The 22,103-nt window shown below is 37.3% G+C and overlaps 1 protein-coding gene across 1 annotated transcript in view; it reads left to right on the top strand.

Moving 5' to 3' along the window:
• GABRG3 (gamma-aminobutyric acid type A receptor gamma3 subunit) overlaps positions 1 to 22,103 on the top strand; it is a 330,452-nt gene that overhangs the window by 302,785 nt on the left and 5,564 nt on the right. The window contains exons 7-9 of the mRNA XM_026845955.1: positions 9,478 to 9,630; positions 19,149 to 19,345; positions 20,819 to 20,848. Of these exons, the coding sequence (XP_026701756.1) occupies positions 9,478 to 9,630; positions 19,149 to 19,345; positions 20,819 to 20,848 (380 nt within the window). The remainder of the gene's footprint in view (positions 1 to 9,477; positions 9,631 to 19,148; positions 19,346 to 20,818; positions 20,849 to 22,103) is intronic.

Consider the following 22,103-nt stretch of genomic DNA (forward strand, 5'->3'; position numbering starts at 1 on the left):
TTTTTTTTTTTTCTTCCCCCAGTTTCAAAAAACTATACATAAAATGACCAAAGTAATTACAGGCTTTTCATCCTGGCATTGGTCTCAAGCAAAGTTATGGAACAGATGATCCTGGAATAGATTAATACAAATGTAGAGGATAATATAATTAACACCAATAAATGTTCATTCATAGAAACTAAGTCCTGTCAAACTAGCTCAATATCAATTTCCAACCTTATACATTTCTAGTGACATAATGTATATCTGTAAGACATCTCACTTGATGCAGTATGACATTCTCATTAAGAAGCTACAGTGATAAGAAAATCATTGTGGCATGTTGTTCAATATGCTACAGTGGTACACATTAAATTATTAAATTTTGACTACCTGGTAAGGTTCACAACATAGCTTGAAAAAACCATTATTCATCAGGACCTTCTGTTGAGATGCTATGTCTTCTGGCTTGATGCTATTTAATACTTTTTGTTAATGATGGAGAAGCAATCATAACATTAAGACTCATTTATAGGTGACACACAAAGGCTGAGGGAGTGGTCATTAATAGATGCAAGCCAGGCTAGAAAGCAGTTCAAGTAGCTTTGTAGCCTGGATTCAAGCACCAAAAGGCATTTCTGTACATCAGAACATGTATTTGGGATTGAAGCATATATTTAGGATTAAAGTCTATGGATATTGCTTTCCCAGAATCGGCCACATGCCATTCTGGGTGCTGCAGGTCTAAAAGCTATGGGATATTTCTTGTCAATTAATAGTATTTTAAAATAAGCTCTTTGTTTGAAGGTATAGCCAAAATACCAATAATAGATTTGGATATGTATTCAGATAAGATTATTCTCTAGAAAAAGAACATTTCTATTACCTCTATATGTTGTTTTGCAGCTCCTATTAAACTAAGACTTAATTCTGATGAGGAATTAATAAATTCAGGAGTTATTTTGAAAATTGTGGAGTGCATGAAAGAGCCAGAAGATTTATTAGAGATTGGAAATAATTGCTTGTGTTAAGAGATCATGAGTGTTTATCTTGAAATATAAAGGGTAGTTGATTACCATCTCTAAATACTTGCATGAGAAAAAAAACAAAAACAAAACCAAACAAAACAAAAACCAAACCCTGGTTAGAAAGGGTTCTTCAGCCTAGCAAACATGTATTAAGGCTCAAGGTCTGAGTTGATGGTAGATGACTGCAGACTAAGAAAAACCCACCTGTTTTTCACAGTGACAATAACTAAGCATTGAAAGAACTTCAAGGGTTACAGTGCAACTCTATTGCTGGAAATTTTAAAATGAAGATGCCTTTCTAAAAGATGTTCTACATTATCCATAACTTTTGGGTTTGCAGCAGTGATTACTTCAGAAAAATCTCATATCATGCAGAAATTGCGACCAGATAATCACCATAGTCTCTTCCAAATGCAACATGATCAGCAGCGATGGGCTTCTAACAGTGAGATAAGATTTAAAGTTTTCAAAACATTATGAGGGAAATTGAACCACAAAAGTATGTTAGGAACAGGTGATGTGAACTAGATGTCAGAATGGATAGGAAGAAACAGGTTACTCCATTCCATGATTATATAAAAGATGTCACAGTGTAGTCACATGGTGAGACCAAACTCATGAACATTTTAACTGAACAAAAATAGAATCAAGTTAAGAAAGGTACTGCTTTTTAGGTTTTGGTTTGGTTTGGTTTGGTTTGGATTTTTAATGTATAAAATTAAATTCTGAGGAAGGAGAGTATTCTATTTATAAATTATGATATAAATTTTTTGATAGCTATTTGAAAGAGATTTCAACTGACTTTGAAAATACAGGCTCACCAAGTACAGTGCTGTGGACTTCATAACAAACTTCAGTGCAAAGGGGCCTCCTCCTCCCACGAACAACAGCTCTTGTGTGTAAGAAATTCAGTCCTAGAAACAAATGAGAAGTGATCAGCATTGACAGATGACATAAACCTGGGGGTTCCCAGGCATGATTTAATGCTTATTAAGAAGAAAGTGAATGCAGGAGTCATTAGTGTGTATCTTCTCAGAGCCCTGCAGTATTTGGTGTTCTATGGAGCATGAACAATGTTCTGTTTGAAAAGAGTTGCACAGCTCCCCATCAATAAACCCTCTCAAAAAAAAAGATTCTTACATAAATGACACTTGTTTTCACTCTGATCATGCATCTGTTTTCACTGACATAGGCAGCTATGGTAATTCATTACTGGTTTTGTTTCATCTGCTATTATTCACTTTTATTCTTCAAGCACAGAAGAAAACCTACATATGGTAAATAGCAAAATTGTTTAGGAATAGTGAGTAATGGATCATACATGATACAACATATTTGTATATTGATTTTTTTCTGACTGATGCATGAATGCAAATGGAGATTATATGGGTAACTTTTCTACTGTTAGGGTAGAAATCGAACTGGATTGGTAATCATGGATCGAAGTCTTGCTTATGGTATTGCACATTTTTATTCCCATTATGTGACTTGATGAAACTGCACATTTTGGAGGATTTTCCAATATTACTTGTACCTTACAACAGCCAAATCAAAATTCCATTGTTTTCTTTAGTACCCCATTTGAAAGAATATATGAAATGATACTTCATGCTGGAAAATGAAAATGTCATTACGCCTAAAGATAGTAGGCCTGACATCCTGAGAGCAATTCTGATGGTCCTAATACTGCATAGGTGAATAAGATACTATAACTTCACATAGCTTTTGTTGGAGGACAGTGTTATATACAGTAGCAGGACTGGGAAGAAAGAAGAAGTGTATTTGGCAAGACATCTTTAATAAGTATATAAACACATATGTACACAAATAAACAAAACATTCTTGATCATGCTGCCAAACACTAACTTGTTTTTGGTTTGGGTTTTTTTTGTGTGTGGTGGGGTTTTTTTTTTGGTTTTTTTTTGTTGTTTTTTTTTTTTCCAAAGCCTGTATTTTTAGAATTAATTGTGGAGGTCAATTGTGTTGATGGACATTGATCCATCTCCCAAGTACGCTCAAAGCACTCCCGAGAATTAACAGAAGACACGAGCTACAAGCAGTCAAATGATTATAGCTTAATCGAAAGTAACTGTCTTTGAAAGTGCCAGTATGGCACATAATGAATTGGTTCGAGCACAAGTATTGACTAGTAGGTTTCAAATGACAATGGGACACAATGAATTTAAATGTTGAAAAAAATGGGTCTTTTATTTATTTAATTTCAGTTCTTCATTAAAAGTTCCAGTATATAACCCATGTATGTCAATAATTATGAAAAAAACAAACCAAACCAAACCAAACCAAAACAAAAAAAAACCAAAAAAAAAAACCCCCAACAACCAAACAAAGAAATTAGATCTTTGAAAAAATTCATTGGTTTTCCAGATTCAATACTGAAAGCCAAAATCAGAGGATGAAATAATTTTATATGCCAGAAACACAGTCATTAACTTTTAAAAGCAGACAATATTTCATTTAACAAAATGTCATTTAACAAAAATGTTTTAAATATGCTGCTCGCATCAAAGAAAATGAGAGTTCAGTATGTAAGGAAGAACCAACAGAATGCATGCAAATTTTTTTATGGTGATGAAAAAAAAAATTATAACTTTGAGTAAAAATGATGTTCCTTAATATTGGATTCTTCTTGTTATTACACACACAAAAAAAACCCCACCCAACCCAACTTAGTAGCTTTTGTTTCTGATAAGTTTGGACAAAGTCTTGATCTTACTTGACTTTACAAGACCTATTGCCTTTATATAGCCTTGGATTTTGTCTTTGCTTTTCACACTCTAATCTGTCAATATTTGATTTTTATTACATATGCTTATGAATATGCATATACTTATAACTGAACATGATTTCTACAAGCACAAACAATGCTCTTAGTGTTAGGTTTCCTTTTTCACTGTATAGTGGTATAATAATTTGTCCATGATAATGGGAAACTTAAGCAATGATTTGGCACTCATGGTGTGCATGCATTTCTGGAAAATTTGTCTTTCGAGTGTAAGTGCTGAAAGTACATTTACATACATGCACACACACAGACAGACACATCCTGATAATGCCAAAGGCAATTCTGAACTCAAAACCAGAGATCTTGGGAACACAGAAAGATTTTCTGTTCTTTGTTCAATATCTATTACATAAGACCCTTGCCTGTGACTGGATATCTCACAGCTACTATGGCAACACATATAAAAATGACACCTCTGAAGACCTATATAAATTTATCATATGGCTAAACATGCAGTTTATGCAGAATTTATGTATGTAATGAGTGCCTGTTATCACTCCAAGAACACTCAATTTATTTGGGATTGAGGTGCAAACATGGTTCTCTGCTGTACACATGCTACCATTCAAGCATGGTATTTTGGCTATCTAGGTATCAGCATGAACATACCTAAATGCCAGAGCAGCATAGGGGAATCTAAGACAAGCCCTTAAGTGACAGGATGACCTCGATCATTTCTTCTTCCTTTTGGCTTGGAAGCATTTCTCCTAGAGTGCTATGGTGCAAAGCTTGTTACTGAAAATGAAAACTGTTGATGCATGCTGACTGACACATTTTGGAGGAGTCATAATAAGTTTGCAATGTCTTCAGCATTTCTTTATTTTTTATAAGGATGTTGAAGAAGATAAAGGCCTTTTTAATGATATTTTCATGACTTATTCCTTCCACATTTCTCTTCAAGACAACTGCAAAATCCTGATCTAGCCCTTGTCTTTTCTATTTTAATACTAGCTCATTTTTGAGTCATAACCACCTGTGAGTGCATTCAGCTATTTCTTCTACCATTTTGCTTAGTTTTTGGATCTTTCAAAGGTCAAAGCTCCTCCATACCTGGACTGGCTGGAGACAAAGTATAATAACTAGTAAAGTCATGCTAGGACGGGATAACAGCCCTACAGACAGACCAGCTGCTGAAGTAATAGAGGAATCCTGATTCATCTGTTTTCATTTTAGTAATGCTAGTAAAAAGATAGTTTAACCTTCCACTGTGCACGTCTCTGAGGGGTTGGGATGATGGCCTGGAATGTGAAAAAGCCTAGTTCACATGAGTCTTCTGTCTGATTTTGAAGAAAATTTCTGCTCTAAATTATGCAGGGTTGGGCTTTGTACAACAATCTCTCTTTCTGCTTGATTCTGAGATGAGATATTCTTTCTAGATTGTGTAAAATCTCTTGAACCTGAACCTTGCACATCCCTAGTTGACAACCAGCACTACCATGATAAGATGTGTCACTTCCAAAAAACCTTTCTGGTGAACATTTTGAAAAAACTTCTATACATAATGACTGATGAAAATTTGTTTTTTCAGTGGTTTTATTTGTCATCTGTCTTACCAATATATTTAACAACAGGAGTGGTCTGCTGCTTGAGCTAATTGTTTTCAAATATTACAGTTCTACCCTGATATCAGAGGGAAGAATTGTAAATGAAGGTGTTTATGATGCAAGGACACCATCCTGGATGACTGATAGGCAGTGGCCAAACTGGTAGAAAATTTTCAGCTTATGAAGAAAGCAGACAAACCTAGTTCAGGGGAAAAAAAAATGGAACTTTGAGAAGCAAAGATCAGAAAACAGATTGGGAGAAACTGAAGACTGAATGGCAGGATTAAATAGGGTCTTCTCTTGGCTTTCAAGTAAAAATAAAATTAAAAAAAAAAAACCAACAACAAAAAAAACCCCAAAAACAAAAAAAAACCCACCTCAAGATTAGAAACATAGTTTGCTCAATATCCAGTAAATTTGATTTATTAAGTTAATAAGGAAGATGCCTCAGTGTACTCTCTGTGGTCTTACTGATCAACAAAGAAATAGTCACGACACATCATGTTAGTTCTCATTCTAATGACTAGGACTTTTTCCTGTAAGCAGACTCTCATAACAACATGGATAAACTGCCACTCCTCATTTTTCCGCAGTTCTAGTGATGGACAATTGTATATGAATGTGAGTAACCACTCACATGCTGAAATTGATCTGCATATGCATTGCAGTCTCATATTTCAGTCTTTGTAAAGTCATTCTCTGTTTAAACTTTTCTAAAATAATCAGGATTGTAGTACTTGTTAACCTCAGAGTATAATGGGAGGATAAATGAAAATGTGTGATAAGATAGTATATTATGGTTTGAGTAAATGATTTACAGTATATAATTTGCTATTTTAAAAATATTTTCTTAAAATAAAATAACCAATTGCATTCTGCTCAGACATTTCACATTTGAGAGAGTTGTTCTTGGTGCAACATAGGCAAAATTCTGGCAGTTCAGTCAACCATGACCATAGTTTTTAAAAGACAAAGGAAATATGCTATAGTTTATCACTGTTCATTAAAATCCGCAGCAGTTATTCCTTTAAAAATCATTATTGTTCTAAATAGTGTCCTATTTTCAAACTAGAAACTTAAGCTAATAAAAGTCCTATGGGTCACAGACAGCAGTCATCTTGGTTTCATAGAAAACATTGCTTCACTATTTCCATTACTCCAGATTTGCTGCCTCAAGGTCCATCTTTTGCTCTCATTATAGAAAACTGGTCGGGCACTATTTTGCCTCAAGGTAATTTGCATTATTTCAGTGAATTGATGGTCTGATGGTTCAGTTAAAAAGTTAGTTTGCCTTCCTGGGAAATAACTTAAGCTGTAAAAAAGTCACATTCCTCTCTGGGTTTCAAAGTGAAATTTTTTGGTATTAACTATTCCAGTGATCCCTTGCTAGGCAATCACCACTTGATTACTTTTAAACCAAGTACCCTGATTTAATGATATGCAGTTTGGATGGAGTTTTTCCTATTATGCATGCATTGCAGGGTTTTGTCACACAATCAGCCACAGCTCCTCTTCTAGCAGTGGCAGTAATGGCAGGTGCAGCTCTGAAGGCTGGCGAAAGAGAAAGGAGGCACTCTGCAGAGTTCTTGAAAGCATTTTCTCTCCTTTGGGTTGCTCATGCCTGCAGGATGTGCAGAACGAATTATAGGTCAGGTCTTTTATAAGAGAGGAGAGTTTCTTTGTACAAATTATTTTGCATGTATAGTGAAATTCAGTACCATGGCTACTTTCTTTAAGCTTCAGAAAAGTGCTTTTAGATAGATAGAGAATAATTGCTTCTGGAAGGAATAATTTAGACTATAATTAATAATAATAATAATAATAATAATAATAATAATGATAATGAAGTTTGGAGCAGTGCAACATGGAAAGTAGACATAGCACGCACATGCTGGCTCTTCTGTATGCAAAGAATCAGGAATATCAACGGAAGTTGACTTGGCTGAGGATAGAAGAACTGAAGTGGTAATTTAGTAGAAAACTGTAATTTACTGTAGTTGTTTAAAAAAAATGCATTTGCATTCAGTATATGTACAGAAACATGCTTGCCTTTGACAGCAGTCACAACATTGGTGCTTTCAGTTGCGGGCCTGCATTTCAGCAGTGGCAGTTTTCTCCTCCCACGAAGCATTGTCATCAGCATTCATTGGCTCTGAGCTGCATGGAGAAGGGGCAAATTCTCCTCTTCTACTTTGCATCAGTAATTCCACTGAACGAAATTGTTCTTCCAGTCTCTTGGTATATTATCTGTCAGTGTGTTCCCGTAAGTTAGAGTACAGCACAGAGGGTACAGTATATAAATCCATATGCACAGCTGCTCCCTGTAGAACTGTGTCTGCCTTCTTCATTGTGAGAATATTTTTATGGGACTCAGACAAGAAAATAGGTTAGTGGCTAAATGAATGCAGCCACTCACTATCCTAGTTCTGTCCCGTAATGCCAAATACACAAGACTTCTGAAATGACTGTCCAATTTCTTGGGGTCACATGCTTTTTACTAGCACTGTACTGGTGAAAATGTACATGTTCATCAAACACAGACATGAAGGAAGCATCCATAGGCTTATCAACCTCTTCTAAATATATCTATCTCCAACTGATACACTTAACTCAGAAACTTTTCCTTTTCAGTCATTGTTCTATGTTTCTCTCCCCAGATCCCACCCTCAGATTTATATTTACCTTTGACTTTGTAGCTTATGTTAATTTACTCATTTTACAGCAGCCTTCAGAGATTCTTTGGGTGGAAGTTATTCTTACTGAATTAATTTCTTTTCTATGTAATATTTAGCTATACTCAAAGTATTCATTGTATTAAATGAGTTTGTGCATATGCTCTCTGTTACTAGAAGTTTAAGCTTTATCTCAGCTAATGAATCCATTATGCCTCTACTTGGGTGAGTTGTATGTACATTCCTTGGGAAATTAATCTCTCTGTGCTACCAATTTCTTCAGTCTTCTGTTGGTTTGCTGTAACAGGACTTACCTACCTACTGCAAATTATGCCTTCTGCAAATATCGTATTTTAGAAAGTCAAGATTCGTGACAAAAAGCGGTACGATTTATTAGGTCAAGTCTGACATAGTCAGAAAAAAACCCATAAAAGTTCTCAGGCACATAAACTCTTCTTCACATCTCAAATGGAAGTAACGTACTTCAAGCAAAGTACAGAAATTGGTCTCGCTTCAGTTTCATTACTCTTAATCACTGTGACTGTCTGAGAGAAAAGGATAGTTAACATCTATGAATCTGTGGGAACTGTTAGTAAGGAGAGAGGTGATAAGGTCAGTAGCCTCTAATGAGTAGAGAGAGGGGGACAGATTATTATCCCCTGTGGAGTCGCGAGGGTTAGCAGAAGAGATATTGTGAAAAAAATCATATAATGTGAGAGAAACTAGCCTTCTTACAGAGCTCTTGATTTTACGATTTTTACTATCCAGCAGAATAATAAACTTTATATCCAAACTGACCTTCTGAAGGTTTACAGATACAAGTGACCATAACTGCTTTGAAATGGAGGAATGATGACAAAAAGAGACTCTTGATATTTAAAGATGAGTGCTTTAAAAATATGCAGTCTGACCTCTCTCAACAACGTTGAAGCTCTAGTGTCTATAAATGACTTCTTATGTAAAGACATACTCATGTGCACACTACACTTGCCATAAAGACCCCTACTGCCTCATTCATGTCTCAAAAGAAGGTAACAGAATTCACTCAAAACTAAAATTAGGACAAGCAAGATATAGCCTGCAGAAAGAGGGTTGGTTACGGATCTGGTGAATGATAGTAGCTTCATGTTTGTGGCCATGGAGCAATTCAGAAATATCGTCTGGAAATTCAAGATGCCTTTCAAAAATGTATTCATCCAGAATGATTACTGAGAGCCTCTGCCTGTCCAAATATATCAACATTTCCACAGAGACCTAAAAGTAAAGGAAATTAGAATGGAAACATTTATTTAAATTCTATTTCATGTGAGCATTACTGCACAGATGCTCTCAAAACACTAAGGAATATTTCATATGCAGTGGTTTTATGAAGCTTAAAATATTGGCAGGTCAGTGAACCACTGCCTGTATCTCACCACAATGTCAATTTATTTTCTCTGCTATTATTGCAGGTGATTATGTAGTCATGACTATATACTTCGACTTAAGTAGAAGAATGGGATACTTTACTATTCAAACATACATTCCCTGTATATTAACAGTTGTTCTTTCCTGGGTATCCTTTTGGATTAAAAAAGATGCCACACCAGCAAGAACAGCATTAGGTAAGTTGTCAATAATTCCCTTTTCTGCTCTGTGTAGCTTGATTTCAGAGACCACTAGCTATATGCTTTGGATTATTGCTACATCTTGCAGACCCAGATCTACTTATCACTGAAGCCTCTGTTTTTCTGCCTTTAACAGGTTAATTAAAAGTACACTACCCTGACCCTTTGGAATGACACTGCTACCTGTTTTGCATAATATTCTAGAATTAATGTCTGTCTCCTTTTTCTCACTATGATATTTCAGTGACATTTTTGAAGAATAAATTAATTGCACTTATGTCTTTCTTCACTTCTGAAACTCTCCCCCATGGGGCATTATGTCATATATGCAGAAAACTGTGGGATATAATAATATTGATGCATGCAAAGTGTTTTAGCTTGTGTGCTTGAAGTTAAGCTTCACACTACATTGTATACATATTTTTCATAGATTACAGAGATTTATGCTTCAGTTCATTTATGTCAGGACCAGTGTGTGCATTTTGACACTGTCCTTTAGGATATGGTTAGAAATGTTGACCATTTCTTCTTATGTCTATAGGAAAACCTGCAAGTTTTGCCAGCATCAAGATCATAGGGCTATATAATAGTGAATTATGGGTGTATGTCAGAACTGAAGGAAAACCAACATTTTACTCAGATTGTGGTTGCTGGGGCTTCCAATACTAACCAGTTCAGAAATCTACCACTATAGGAAAAAGGGGAGGCTATGTCAAGGTTTACATGTCTATTTTCAAATGTAGAGGTTACCATTCCCACCTATTCATTGCTTCCTCCTGCTGGAGTTTATCATCTCCAGTCTCTAAATTATTTCAGTTCTAAAGAGCAAATTATTAAAAAGTGACCTGTCTAACTTTTTGGACTGAAATCAGACATGAAGAATTTTTAGGAGCAGCTGAGTCCCTAGGTTTGACAGGGCAATACTGCTACAAGGAAAAAATGAAGGACAAGGTCTGTGCAAGGGCTGCACCTCCTTGGAGGACATGTGAAGGCAGCCCACAGAAGGCATGGTGATCTTTAGTGCTGTTGTGTGCAACCACAGTAGAGGAGAATCCATTTGTACAAACCACCTCTGTTTACCATTCCCCTAAACAGATGATCAAGAGTCATCAGTATTCATCTTTTTTCATCCAAGTAACTAAGCGTTTACCAGAAATGGAGTTTACTTATATGTGAATCCATTTCTGTTAGCTGTCTTTCAAACACTATGTACAGGTGCTTTACTTGCTCTCAGGAGGAAGACACCTTGTATGACTACACAGCCTTTATACAGTTGTTCAGAATGACTTCTGTTTCAGTCTGCTCTATCCTGCACTAATAAATCTGAGCGATCACCAGTATTTAGGGTGCTATGGTTTCTAGCATAAACCCCTCAAAGGCCCTGAAGGGGAAAAGAAGTGCTAATGAGAATTTAAATCCATTCACCCTGAATGAGATTTTAGCTGCTAAGTCTCTTGAACTTGTCCAGAAGTCTGATCCCACTGTCTAAGTCCTTCACTGATGCAAAAAAAATGCAGTGATCTATTCAAGGTGCGCTAAGCCCGGAGTTACAAACATTCCTCCTCCCAAAACTTATAATGCTTCAACAGCTTAGCAACTTTCAGCTGAGTAATAGAAGAAATATGTTACCAAAAATATCCTGTAAGTGTAATTGCCTTAATGGCCACAGCTTGCATTAAGCAATGAAACTACATGCCAAATATTTCTGCTATCAGTCCTTAGGCATTTTCCTAGGGGGAGGTTCACAGAATCACAGAATCATCAAGCTTGGAAAACACCTTGAAGATCATCCAGTCCAACCATTAACCCAACATTGACAGTTCCCAACTACACCATATCCATCAGCGCTATGTCAAACGGACTCTTAAACACCTCCAGGGATGGGGACTCCACCACCTCCCTGGGCAGCCCATTCCAACATCTAACAACCTGTTCTGGAAAGAAATGCTTCCTAATATCCAGTCTAAACCTTCCATGGTGCAACTTAAGGCCATTTTACCTCTTGTGCTATGACTTGTCACTTGGTTAAAGAGACTCATCCCGAGCACTCTGCAACCTCCTTTCAGGGAGCTGTAGAGGGCGATGAGGTCTCCCCTCAGCCTCCTCTTCTCCAGACTAAACACCCCCAGTTCCCTCAGTCGCTCCTCGTATGACCTGTGCTCCAGACCCTGCACCAGCTTCGTTGCCCTTCTCTGGACACGCTCGAGTCATTCAATGTCCTTTTTGTAGCGAGGGGCCCAAAACTGAACACAGGAATCGAGGTGCGGCCTCACCAGTGCCGAGTACAGGGGTCAGATCCCTTCCCTGTCCCTGCTGGCCACGCTATTGCTGACACAAGCCAGGATGCCATTGGCCTTCTTGGCCCCCTGGGCACACTGCTGGCTCCTGTTCAGCTGGCTGTCAATCAACCCCCCCAGGTCCCTCTCTGACTGGCAGCTCTCCAGCCACTCCTCCCCAAGCCTGTAGCGCTGCTGGGGGTTGTTGTGGCCCAAGGGCAGCCCCCGGCATTTGGCCTTATGGAAACTCCTCCAGTTGGCCTCAGCCCATGGCTCCAGCCTGTCCAGGTCTCTCTGCAGAGCCTCCCTACCCTCGAGCACATCAACACTCCCACCCAACTGGGTGTCATCTGCAAACTGACTGAGGGTGCACTCGATCCCCTCGTCTAGATCATCAATAAAGATGTTAAACAGGAGTGGCCCCAAAACAGAGCTCTGGGGGACACCACTCGTGACCGGCCACCAACTGGATTTAACTCCGTTCACCACAACTCTTTGGGCTCGGCCATCCAGACAGTTTTTTACCTAGTGAATTGTGTGCCCATCCAAGCTGTGAGCAGCCAGTTTGGTAAACCAGATGGAGCTGCCACACAAACATGCAGCGGTCCAGGCCTCAGGCTGCAGGGAGTGCTTGAGCCTGTTAAACCTGTCATAGGGCAGCAGATGTACCAGCTGTAATTCTTATGGAATGACAAGGACATCCTTCCAAACCAAGAGGACCTCAGTGACATGGAGCTTTGGAATAGGATTAGTAGAAAGAAAAGTCTCAGAGAGCCTGTTATAAGAGAATTGCAAGCATCCAAAACTGGTTCACACTTTACAGATAATTCTGTATTAAACCCCATTCTGTGTGAGGTCAGCACAAGACCATAACCTGCTGGATTTTCTTCAAGAATCTGTAAAATTAACAAGCATGGAACTTTAGACTATTGTAAGTCATGTGGCATCATGTGGGTCCAATTTTCTGAGGTTATTTTCTGAGAAAGGAATATTCAGTCTTCACTTCCTTTGTGTGAGTGTCAAAGTGCTGTTACACTGGCTCTAACAACATGGTGGTTTTCTAAGACTTAGTGTTATGTTGTGACCCCCTCTACTTCCAGGACAGCACAAAGACTATACAAAGGTGAGGAGAGAGCATCTGTACAGCTCTCTCTTCCTGGCTGTATAGACTTGCCTCTGATGGACAGAAAACTGAGCAATAGGCCTTTTCACGTACTTTCTTCCTAACTGGTGACTCAGTGTAGATAAGGAAAGATTGACCATGCTCCATCTTTTTAAATAGGAGTCTGATGCTCTGTGTATGTGCAAAGTCACACAGCATCTCTTTGTGTTATCCTCCTTAATGCATAACTGAAAAGGTAGAAAAGGCATCTAAGTTTGCATTACTGATTTTCCATAAGCCGGGTTCATACCCTGTCCCTGAGACAGTTCCCCACACCACACAGTTTTTTTCCAATTAATTAGACATGGAAGTAGGTTAGATCACTAGTCACAACAGTGTGACTCTCCCTGCCTCATCCCCTCAGCCAGCAGGAACTTCAGACAAGAAATAATGAATTTGAAGAACATGAAAATGAGATGTTCCAAAGCTATATTCAATGGCTATCATGACTAACTCCTAAAACTCTGACGAAGAGTTAAATTACCGGGCTAAAGTATAACTTTTTTATAAACAAAGTAAAATTACAAGAAAATAATATACATGGGTCACCTCTTTTTGTGCAGAGTCATGTTCCTCCCAAATTGGCAATGGCCTTTAAACTCTTGGGATGCAATAAGAAGATATTCCAAGTTTACCATAGGTCTGCTTGTACAAAGCAGCTTATAAATCTGTCTGAGCAACCACATGCATCCACATTTGGGTAGTGGCCAAAGGCAAATCACTGATATTTTTCTGCTAATTAGTTGAAATGAATTTTAGACTCTGTGCACCAAACCTGCTCCCAGTATAGCTGCATTAATGTAAAGGGCTAGCATCAGTGAAATATTTCTCTCTCTGAAATTAATGAGTAATATCCTAAGCTATTGGCAACTACTCACAGTTACATGAATGACAAGTTTTACCCCCTTCTGAATAATACTAAGTAATAAGCTATTTCTGTGATGGAAAAAGTAAATGTATCAAGGTATTTGGCTGTGAGGGAAAAAATGGGACCATAAGTATCCTTTCATCAGCACTGTCCAGAGGCATCAAAGTGCTCTTTAAAACTTGGCGTCACAGTCCCCTTTTCACATGCAATTTGAGGGGCTGAGGTCCAGAGTGTCAACAGGACTCACTCCAGGCCATCTGAAGAGTCAGTCGGAAACTGGAAATAGAATTTGAGTGTTGGATGAGAACTGTTTTGTGATCCCAGGTTATTCTGCCCTCCATTCAAAGCGAAAAAAAAAAAAAAAAAAAAAAAAAAAAGAAAAAAAAAAAAAGACTCTCTGCTATTTCTGCTTGTCTCTAGTAATCAAAATTATCTTCTCCCAGTGTTCACAGTCAAGAGCACCAGCAAGTCTCTGAAGAGAAGTTATGATCTGGAAAAGGACAGGTTGTTTTCCTTGAAGATGAAGGGAATTAAGTTAAACTGAAGCTTTCATTCCATTTTCCCCCTACTGTTCAAAATGGGTATGATATGTAATAGGACTAGGCAGTTACTAAAGAGCAACTTCAAACTGCAGTTAAAAAAATTACAGTGGGTATCAAGGCCAGCAATGTGTTGATGTAAAAGAAGTTATAGATGATGTTTAACAAAAAATGAACATTGCTTTCCTTTCCATTCTATCTTAAGCTCATTAACTATAAAACCAAGCAAGTTCTCTAAGCAGGTACCAGACCACAAGAGTGAGGGAATTGATTTTACAAACAAATGGTAACATGGGTAGAAGCAGCACACCTTTCCTCTAAAATACCCTTAGAAAAATAAGAAAAAATTAGTCTTGCTGATCAAAGAGTTTCTAACACTGAACCTCCTGCTAACTCACTTTGCATTGCTGCTCCATTAAGCAGCTTTCAAACAGTAATAATTATAAATAACTGTTTAGGCCAATGATCTAAAGGTTAAAGTGTTCTCATGTAGTATGTACTCCTGCAACATTTTATCTCCAAGACAGTCCTTTTTGATTTATCAAATAGCATCTTTGGTATGGAATTTGCTCAGAGAATATAAACGTCACAAAATCATATTTATACACAAAATTGTAAGTTCCCACTTACACTTGTCTACCTGAAAATTTTGAAGCCAAGTAACTTCAAAGCTGTCCTTGGCTGATATTAAAATTCTGTTGAAATAGTTCATGAGCACTGTGAATTTCAATAACAGATGCAAAGCTCACTTTGCCATACGGGCCTCCCCAAAGTGAGAGACTTAACAATTTCATCTGGCAAGGTTTATTGCATTTGAAACCACTCAACAAGCTGAATTTTCTTAGCATGAGAGATAAAATGAGCTAAGGGTATGGAATTTAGATATTCTCTTTGGAAATAATGGGTTCTGCATTTTATTCATATATGCATATATATATATTCCAACTTGTAAGCGTATAGGAATACAAAACCATATAATCTGGTGCACCTTCTTTCTTTTTAATCTTTCTATGTATCCCCATAAGAATAATTTAAAAATTTTAGATTTTGTATGATTGGTACACTAGATAGATTTATTATTTCATAAACATTGTTTGCTTATGGTGTGAGATGGAATCCAAGTCCAAGACAGCTTAAAAGAAACATGATGCTTTTTTTTTTTTAATTTATTTCATATAATAAAATATTTTGTATAAATAATAGAAGTAAAAATATGTTTGTTTTGCCTTTGAATGTGTCCATCTATGTGCTCAGCATGATTTACTGGACTGGTTTTACTTAGTTCTTACCTAGAGCTTCTAGGTTGTCACGGTCTCAAGCATGATTCAGGCAGGCATTTCATATTCACATAGACAAATACAAGTCTATGGGACCGGATGGGATACACCCGAGGGTGCTGAAGGAGCTGGCTGGGGTGCTTGCCAAGCTACTTTCCATCACTTCCCAGCAGTCCTGGCTCACTGAGGAGGTCTCAACAGATTGGAAATCAGCCAATGTGATGCCCATATATATAAGAAGGGTCAGAAGGATGATCTGGGAAATTGCAGGCCTCTCAGCTTGATGTCGATACCCAGGAAGCTGATGGAGCAGCTCTTCCTGAGCACCATCACACAACACATGTGGGACAACCAGATGCTCAGGCCCAGTCAGCATGGGTTTATGAAAGGCAGGTCCTGCCTGACAAACCTGATTTTGTTCTGCAACAGGGCGACCTGTTTATTCGATGAGGGAAAAGCTGTGGATGTTGTTTAGCTTGACTTTAGCAAGGTCTTTGCCATCTTTTTCCACAGCATTCTCCTGGAGAAACTGGCTGCTCGCGGCTTGGATGGGCACACGCTTTGCTGGGTAAAAAACTGTCTGGATGGCCGGGCCCAAAGAGTTGTGGTGAACGGAGTTAAATCCAGTTGGCGGCCGGTCACGAGTGGTGACCCCAGGGCTCGGGAACTGGGGGTGTTTAGTCTGGAGAAGAGGAGGCTGAGGGGAGACCTCATCACCCTCTACAGCTCCCTGAAAGGAGGGTGCAGAGACCTGGGGATGAGTCTCTTTAACCAAGTGACAAGTCATAGGACAAGAGGGAATGGCCTCAAGTTGCGCCAGGGAAAGTTTAGACTAGATGTCAGGAAACATTTCTTTCCAGAATGGGTTGTTAGGCGTTGGAATGGGCTGCCCAGGGCAGTGGTGGAGTCCCCATCCCTGGAGGTGTTTAAGAGTCGGGTCAACTTAGCACTGAGGGATATGGTATATTTGAGAACGGTCACTGTGTGGTTAATGGTTGGACTGGATGATCTTCAACGTCTTTTCCAAGCTAGATGATTCTGTGATTCTGCGATTCAGACTTAAGGTATGGATATAAGACTCAGGTTGAGCTGAGGACTTCTATACTTCAGCACAGAGGCTGATGGTAATTTTTCTTTCACTTGTCTGCCTTCCTCTTCATAGTCACTTTGGAAGCTGGTCGTCATTACAGATACCTGCACAAATCTTCTTGTTACAAATAATACAAAGTTATACTTCAATTTCAGTAAAAACAGAAGAATAAATATTACATAGTCAATAAAGCATTCAGTAGAAACATTGCAGATCTTTTCTAAGAACATTTTTCAACACAGCAAGATTTTTTTCCTTTCATTTATTTTTAACATTTTAATTAAAAAGTGTCCTAAAGTAATCTGAGATTTTATCACAGGATGAGTGAAAAACAAAAACTTTCCCTTGAGTTCAGGTAAAAAGGTCACTTTATATTGTACTGGAAGAACACTATAACTTTTGAGGAATTATTTAAAGATAGCAAAATACCTGAGCACAGATACAAGTACATGTGGCTCTGAAAAGGACAGATTTGTATTAGAAATTTACATGTGGGTTAGAAAGTGTTACAGAACTTAATTTCATATTGTAGAGTATGTCATAGTCCGTATGTAGTTCTTCTGAAGTTTACATCTCCCATGGCCTGAGTCAGGGTCATACAAAAAGACTAATAAACCTATAGTTAGCAAGGGCCAAATTAAGGCTAGCGAGTCAACACCTTTTGAATCTGGATATATTTGCTGTTGACTACTGTTATGAATAAGTAAGCATGGGCTCTGCCTCTAGAACTTTTTCAAAGCATCAGCTAGCTACAGAACTGATGTTCATTCTGGAGAGGTTGCTGGATCATGGCAGCCACATGTGCTTATACTGGGAGATGGCACAGATGACAGGAAACAGAACTATTTTCCCAATAGCCCCTAGATGTCCAAGGTACGCACAGAGTCCACATTTCACACTTCCTATCAGCATTGCTTTAATCTTGATTATTTGTTTGTGTTTTTTTTTTTTTTTTTTCAACAACTTGTTTGTTTGTTTGTTTCTGGGTACTGGATATTTAAGGAATACAATTATTTATTATTTATCGTAGAAGAAGTTTGAGGCCCAGGCTTTCTGTCTCTTCCAGGGAGTTTCTGATGGTTTGAATGGGGAGGGTTATTCTTGTGAATCACTGTAGTTTCTAGCAAAAGCTACAAATCGTAGGTGGGCATTCCTTCATAAACAGAAAGTAGTCAGAAGTAATCCACAGATACATCTTTCTCTCCAGAGTGCTGTTCATGGGAAGTAATTTTACTATAAGGTGTAATTTCAGACATCCCCTGCTATTTCAAACATTGTGTACCATTGCAAGATATCATTTTAACTATAAAAAGAAATATTACCTTATGGTTATGTTGGTTTTAGATCAGGCTGTCTCTTGAGAGTTATCTGAGTGAGAGCTTTATTTTTCTTCCTAATTCATTGAGGAGTTTGGGGGATTTTTTTTCTATCAGAAGGCTGGCAGTTCATAAAGAATGATAAGAAACATTAGTCCAAAGTGGGAATGAAAAGGTTCTTCAGGAATGAAGAGACATTATATGAATTACCAGAAGCCAAGTAACTGACACCCCATAGATTTCATTCTAGGGCTTGTTTTATTTTTTCAAGATATTTCACACTAAGTATTTCCCATTAAAACCATGATAACTGAATCAATGTAAGATCTGATGCTTTGTATGAATTAAAAAGGCTATTTCCATTAAAGTTACATCCAAAATTTGTACAACAGTCTGTTTTCTTTTACTCAGAAAGAAAATAGTAGTGGAGGACACCCAAGGAAGCAGTGGTGTGAAAACATTTTTAAAATTCATGGTCAGAACTTTTCAACAATTTTTTTTTTCTTTTCTTCCACACCCCCTTTTTATTTTATGAGCACAAGATTTTTCATGAGAGCAGTACTGCTGTGAAAAAGACCATGTTCCTTCATTGTTTCTAGGTTGTGGTTGTTTGTTTGGGTTTTTTTCTGGGTTTAGTATCTTTTCTGCTTTATGCTTTTCTTCAAAAATGTATTCATTATCTCCTTCTCCGCCACCTCTAACCTAACAGGGACCAGAAAAAGGAAAAGATGAGCAAAAGCATATTGAGAAGCATGGGGAGGTCACTTTTTGCAAAGATGAATAAAAACAGCTGAGGAAATCTTTGTTTACAGAATACCGCTGGCTCTACTGATGTTATATTTCATTAATTTTTTTATACTACCAAATGAAATCAATAAATTATTTGGGTACACTTTGGATTTCTGTTTTGTACGTTTGTTTCCAAAGATTATTCTGTGACATGGAGAAATGATGTTGCATACAATTAAATCAAGTTTCTCTCTGCAGGCATCACCACAGTATTGACCATGACAACTTTGAGTACCATTGCAAGAAAGTCATTACCCCGTGTCTCCTATGTCACTGCTATGGATTTGTTTGTGACTGTATGCTTTCTATTTGTCTTTGCTGCTCTGATGGAGTATGCAACCCTCAACTACTACTCAAGTTGCAGGAAACCAAACTGTACTAAGAAGAAAAAGTCGGTAAGATGGGATCATTTAAATTTCTTTTCTAGCATGTTCATGGTTCAGAGAGCAGAGAATCATCCAATGACAGCCTGTAATCCCATGATACTCTGCTCTTCTGAGTATGTGGTGTGATCTGCCCTGAAAGTTGATGGAAAATAGTTATGTGCCTGTTGAGTGAGGTCTGTTCCTAACAGAAGCAGTCTACTTACCATGAGGCAGCAAAGCTTGCTTCTGCATCTTTTGTCCTCCTCTTACTGTGCTGGTAGTCAAAAAGAGGTCCCACTGAAACAGACTGAATAGCTTGTTATACAAATATATGCACATCAATATATATTGAAATGCATCTGCTACTTCATGGATTAACAGGTCTAGAAATATTTATGAACTTTACAGACGGGATTTCAATGTCTCCACTGGGAACCAGCACTTGTTTTTAGCCCGATGAACAAAGGGCCTTGTTCCTAAAAATGGAGGAGGTGACTTACAAAGGTTTTATACATGGCTTCATTTTTAGCCAAAAAGACACTTCCAAGACTAAAACACACACACACACACACACACACACATGCTGTTGATTTAGCATCAATTAAAACAAACATGCAGGAAGAATTCCCTGGTGTACTTCATAACTGACTACAAAAATAAAAGGGGGCAGTACAATGGAGAAAAAAATCTCAGTGTAAACATAGGGAAGGGGAAGTGGGTTGTCCATTCAAGATTAGTGGAAAATCTTATGTTTGAGATCAGTAATTGGAGTTGTTGGATGCCATTTTGCATAATGGAGGAAATAAGGACATTTGAAATCAGAAATATAAAGCCAAATAGGAAAAATGTGAAGGAGGAAATTGAAGAGAGAGAAGGCTAAATTCAGTGAATAATAGGTCACAAGATAAAAAGGGATTGAATTAAGAGCTATAGAAAATTATTGAATTAAGAACTAATGAAGGAAAAGCTGAAACTAATATGAAATTAGAGAAAGCCTAGAAGACTATAGACTTAATGAAAACTCCATTAAACCTCTAATAGCTTCTTTTAAAAATGCATTGCACACAAAAGGCAAAAGTATGAGACAATCAACATGAAGTTGTTAATGATCAAACTAAAATTGCTATCAAAGACTGACTAAAAAAGTCATGAGTATCTTTGTGTGTAGGATGTATCTCCAGACATAGGAAAGCATGTAATATTGATGAGATTTAAATTAACATAATAACAAATGCTCACTTAGCTATTGTTTGTTAAATAAATAAAGGTAGTGTAGAATAAAGATTTAAAGTAGATGGAAACTAGATGAGCATTCTGCTGAGGTTTCATGCAGTTTTAAAGTGTCCAGAGTATCATGCTGAATATGTAGAATACTCAGCATGAAGTGTTTTATGGACAAACATATTTAAAGGCTTGGTTTAAGGAATGCTATTGAACATTAGATGCATATGAAGCAATAAATATGTTTTTCTCTGAATAATTCTTTTTTAATCTTTATTTAAGCTACCTGATGTCAGTTTTGGTCATGTGATGGTAAGTAAACTATTTTATTCAGTGAGAGCAATGGACGCATGAATGTATGGTTGATATTTACTTGCAATAATTCCCAAGAAAGCCGTAACTCTATGTTCTGCTTTACCCTGACTTCACTATTATAAATATTGTTTTCCTTTTTTGTTAAAAGGTCAGGGGTTTTTGGCTGTGGCAGAGGAACATAGCTGCCTCTTTCTATAAGGACTTATCAAATTATTTGAGAGGGAGAAGGGTCAAGTGCAGAATATTGTGTGTTATTTTTAACTCAGAAATCTTGTGTCTGCTTTATAGAATATTGCAATATCTCATTACATTTTATAAAAAAGTAATAAGCATAAGTTAAGTCATAAACTTATATGGAATTTTAACTGTGTTTCATAGAAAATATTTCATGTATGCATATCCATAAAATCTATAGAAAGCTTTTAGGTGGATTTTTAAATAATTTAGGCATACAAGTTTGACAGTTAGTTTTACTATATCCACAAATGAAATAAATTCTATTCCCCAAACCTCTAGATAACAATTTAGATAGATGATAGATAGATAGATAGATAGATAGATAGATAGATAGATAGATAGATAGATAGATAGATAGAATAAAATTGAAACTCAGCACAAAATTGGGTCTCTAAGTTGTATGAAATCTGAAACTGTAATGCATACTACACTATATACAAGCATACAGAGGGCAAGTAAATCAAGGGGCTGGATGGGTTTCTTCCCGGCTATCAGATCCAGATAAGAACAGGGACAGAACTAAAACATTGCTTTTGCATTTCTTGGTTTGGATATACTGGTGTAGCCTTTACAATAGCTAGCTCCATGTTACTAGCTTATCTTTTACAAACAATGTTGCACACTTTTTTTTTTTTTTTTAACATTACTTTTCTGATGTGTTTAAAGAGGTCATATAGCATTGTCTGTTCATTGTCAATAAATAGTTTACAGAAAGCCTTTCATTTATATACTTGCTACTGCTGTCACTCCTTGGACAGACTTTTTTGAAAGATTAAGTTAATAAGGCACATTGAATGGGTAGCAGCACTTTTCTTTTTCCAGTTAAAATATAAAGGTAAAAGACACACAATTAAAATGACAATAGGGTTAAACACTTAGTCATCTATAATATTGTCAGCTTTTTCATTTTTTTAATTCCTTTCCTTTCCTTTCCTTGCCTTGCCTTGCCTTGCCTTGCCTTGCCTTGCCTTGCCTTGCCTTGCCTTGCCTTGCCTTGCCTTGCCCTGCCTTGCCT

Source organism: Athene cunicularia (assembly GCF_003259725.1).
Source record: "Athene cunicularia isolate RWA chromosome 1 unlocalized genomic scaffold, athCun1 chr1_part1, whole genome shotgun sequence".
Classification (NCBI taxonomy): Eukaryota; Metazoa; Chordata; class Aves; order Strigiformes; family Strigidae; genus Athene; species Athene cunicularia.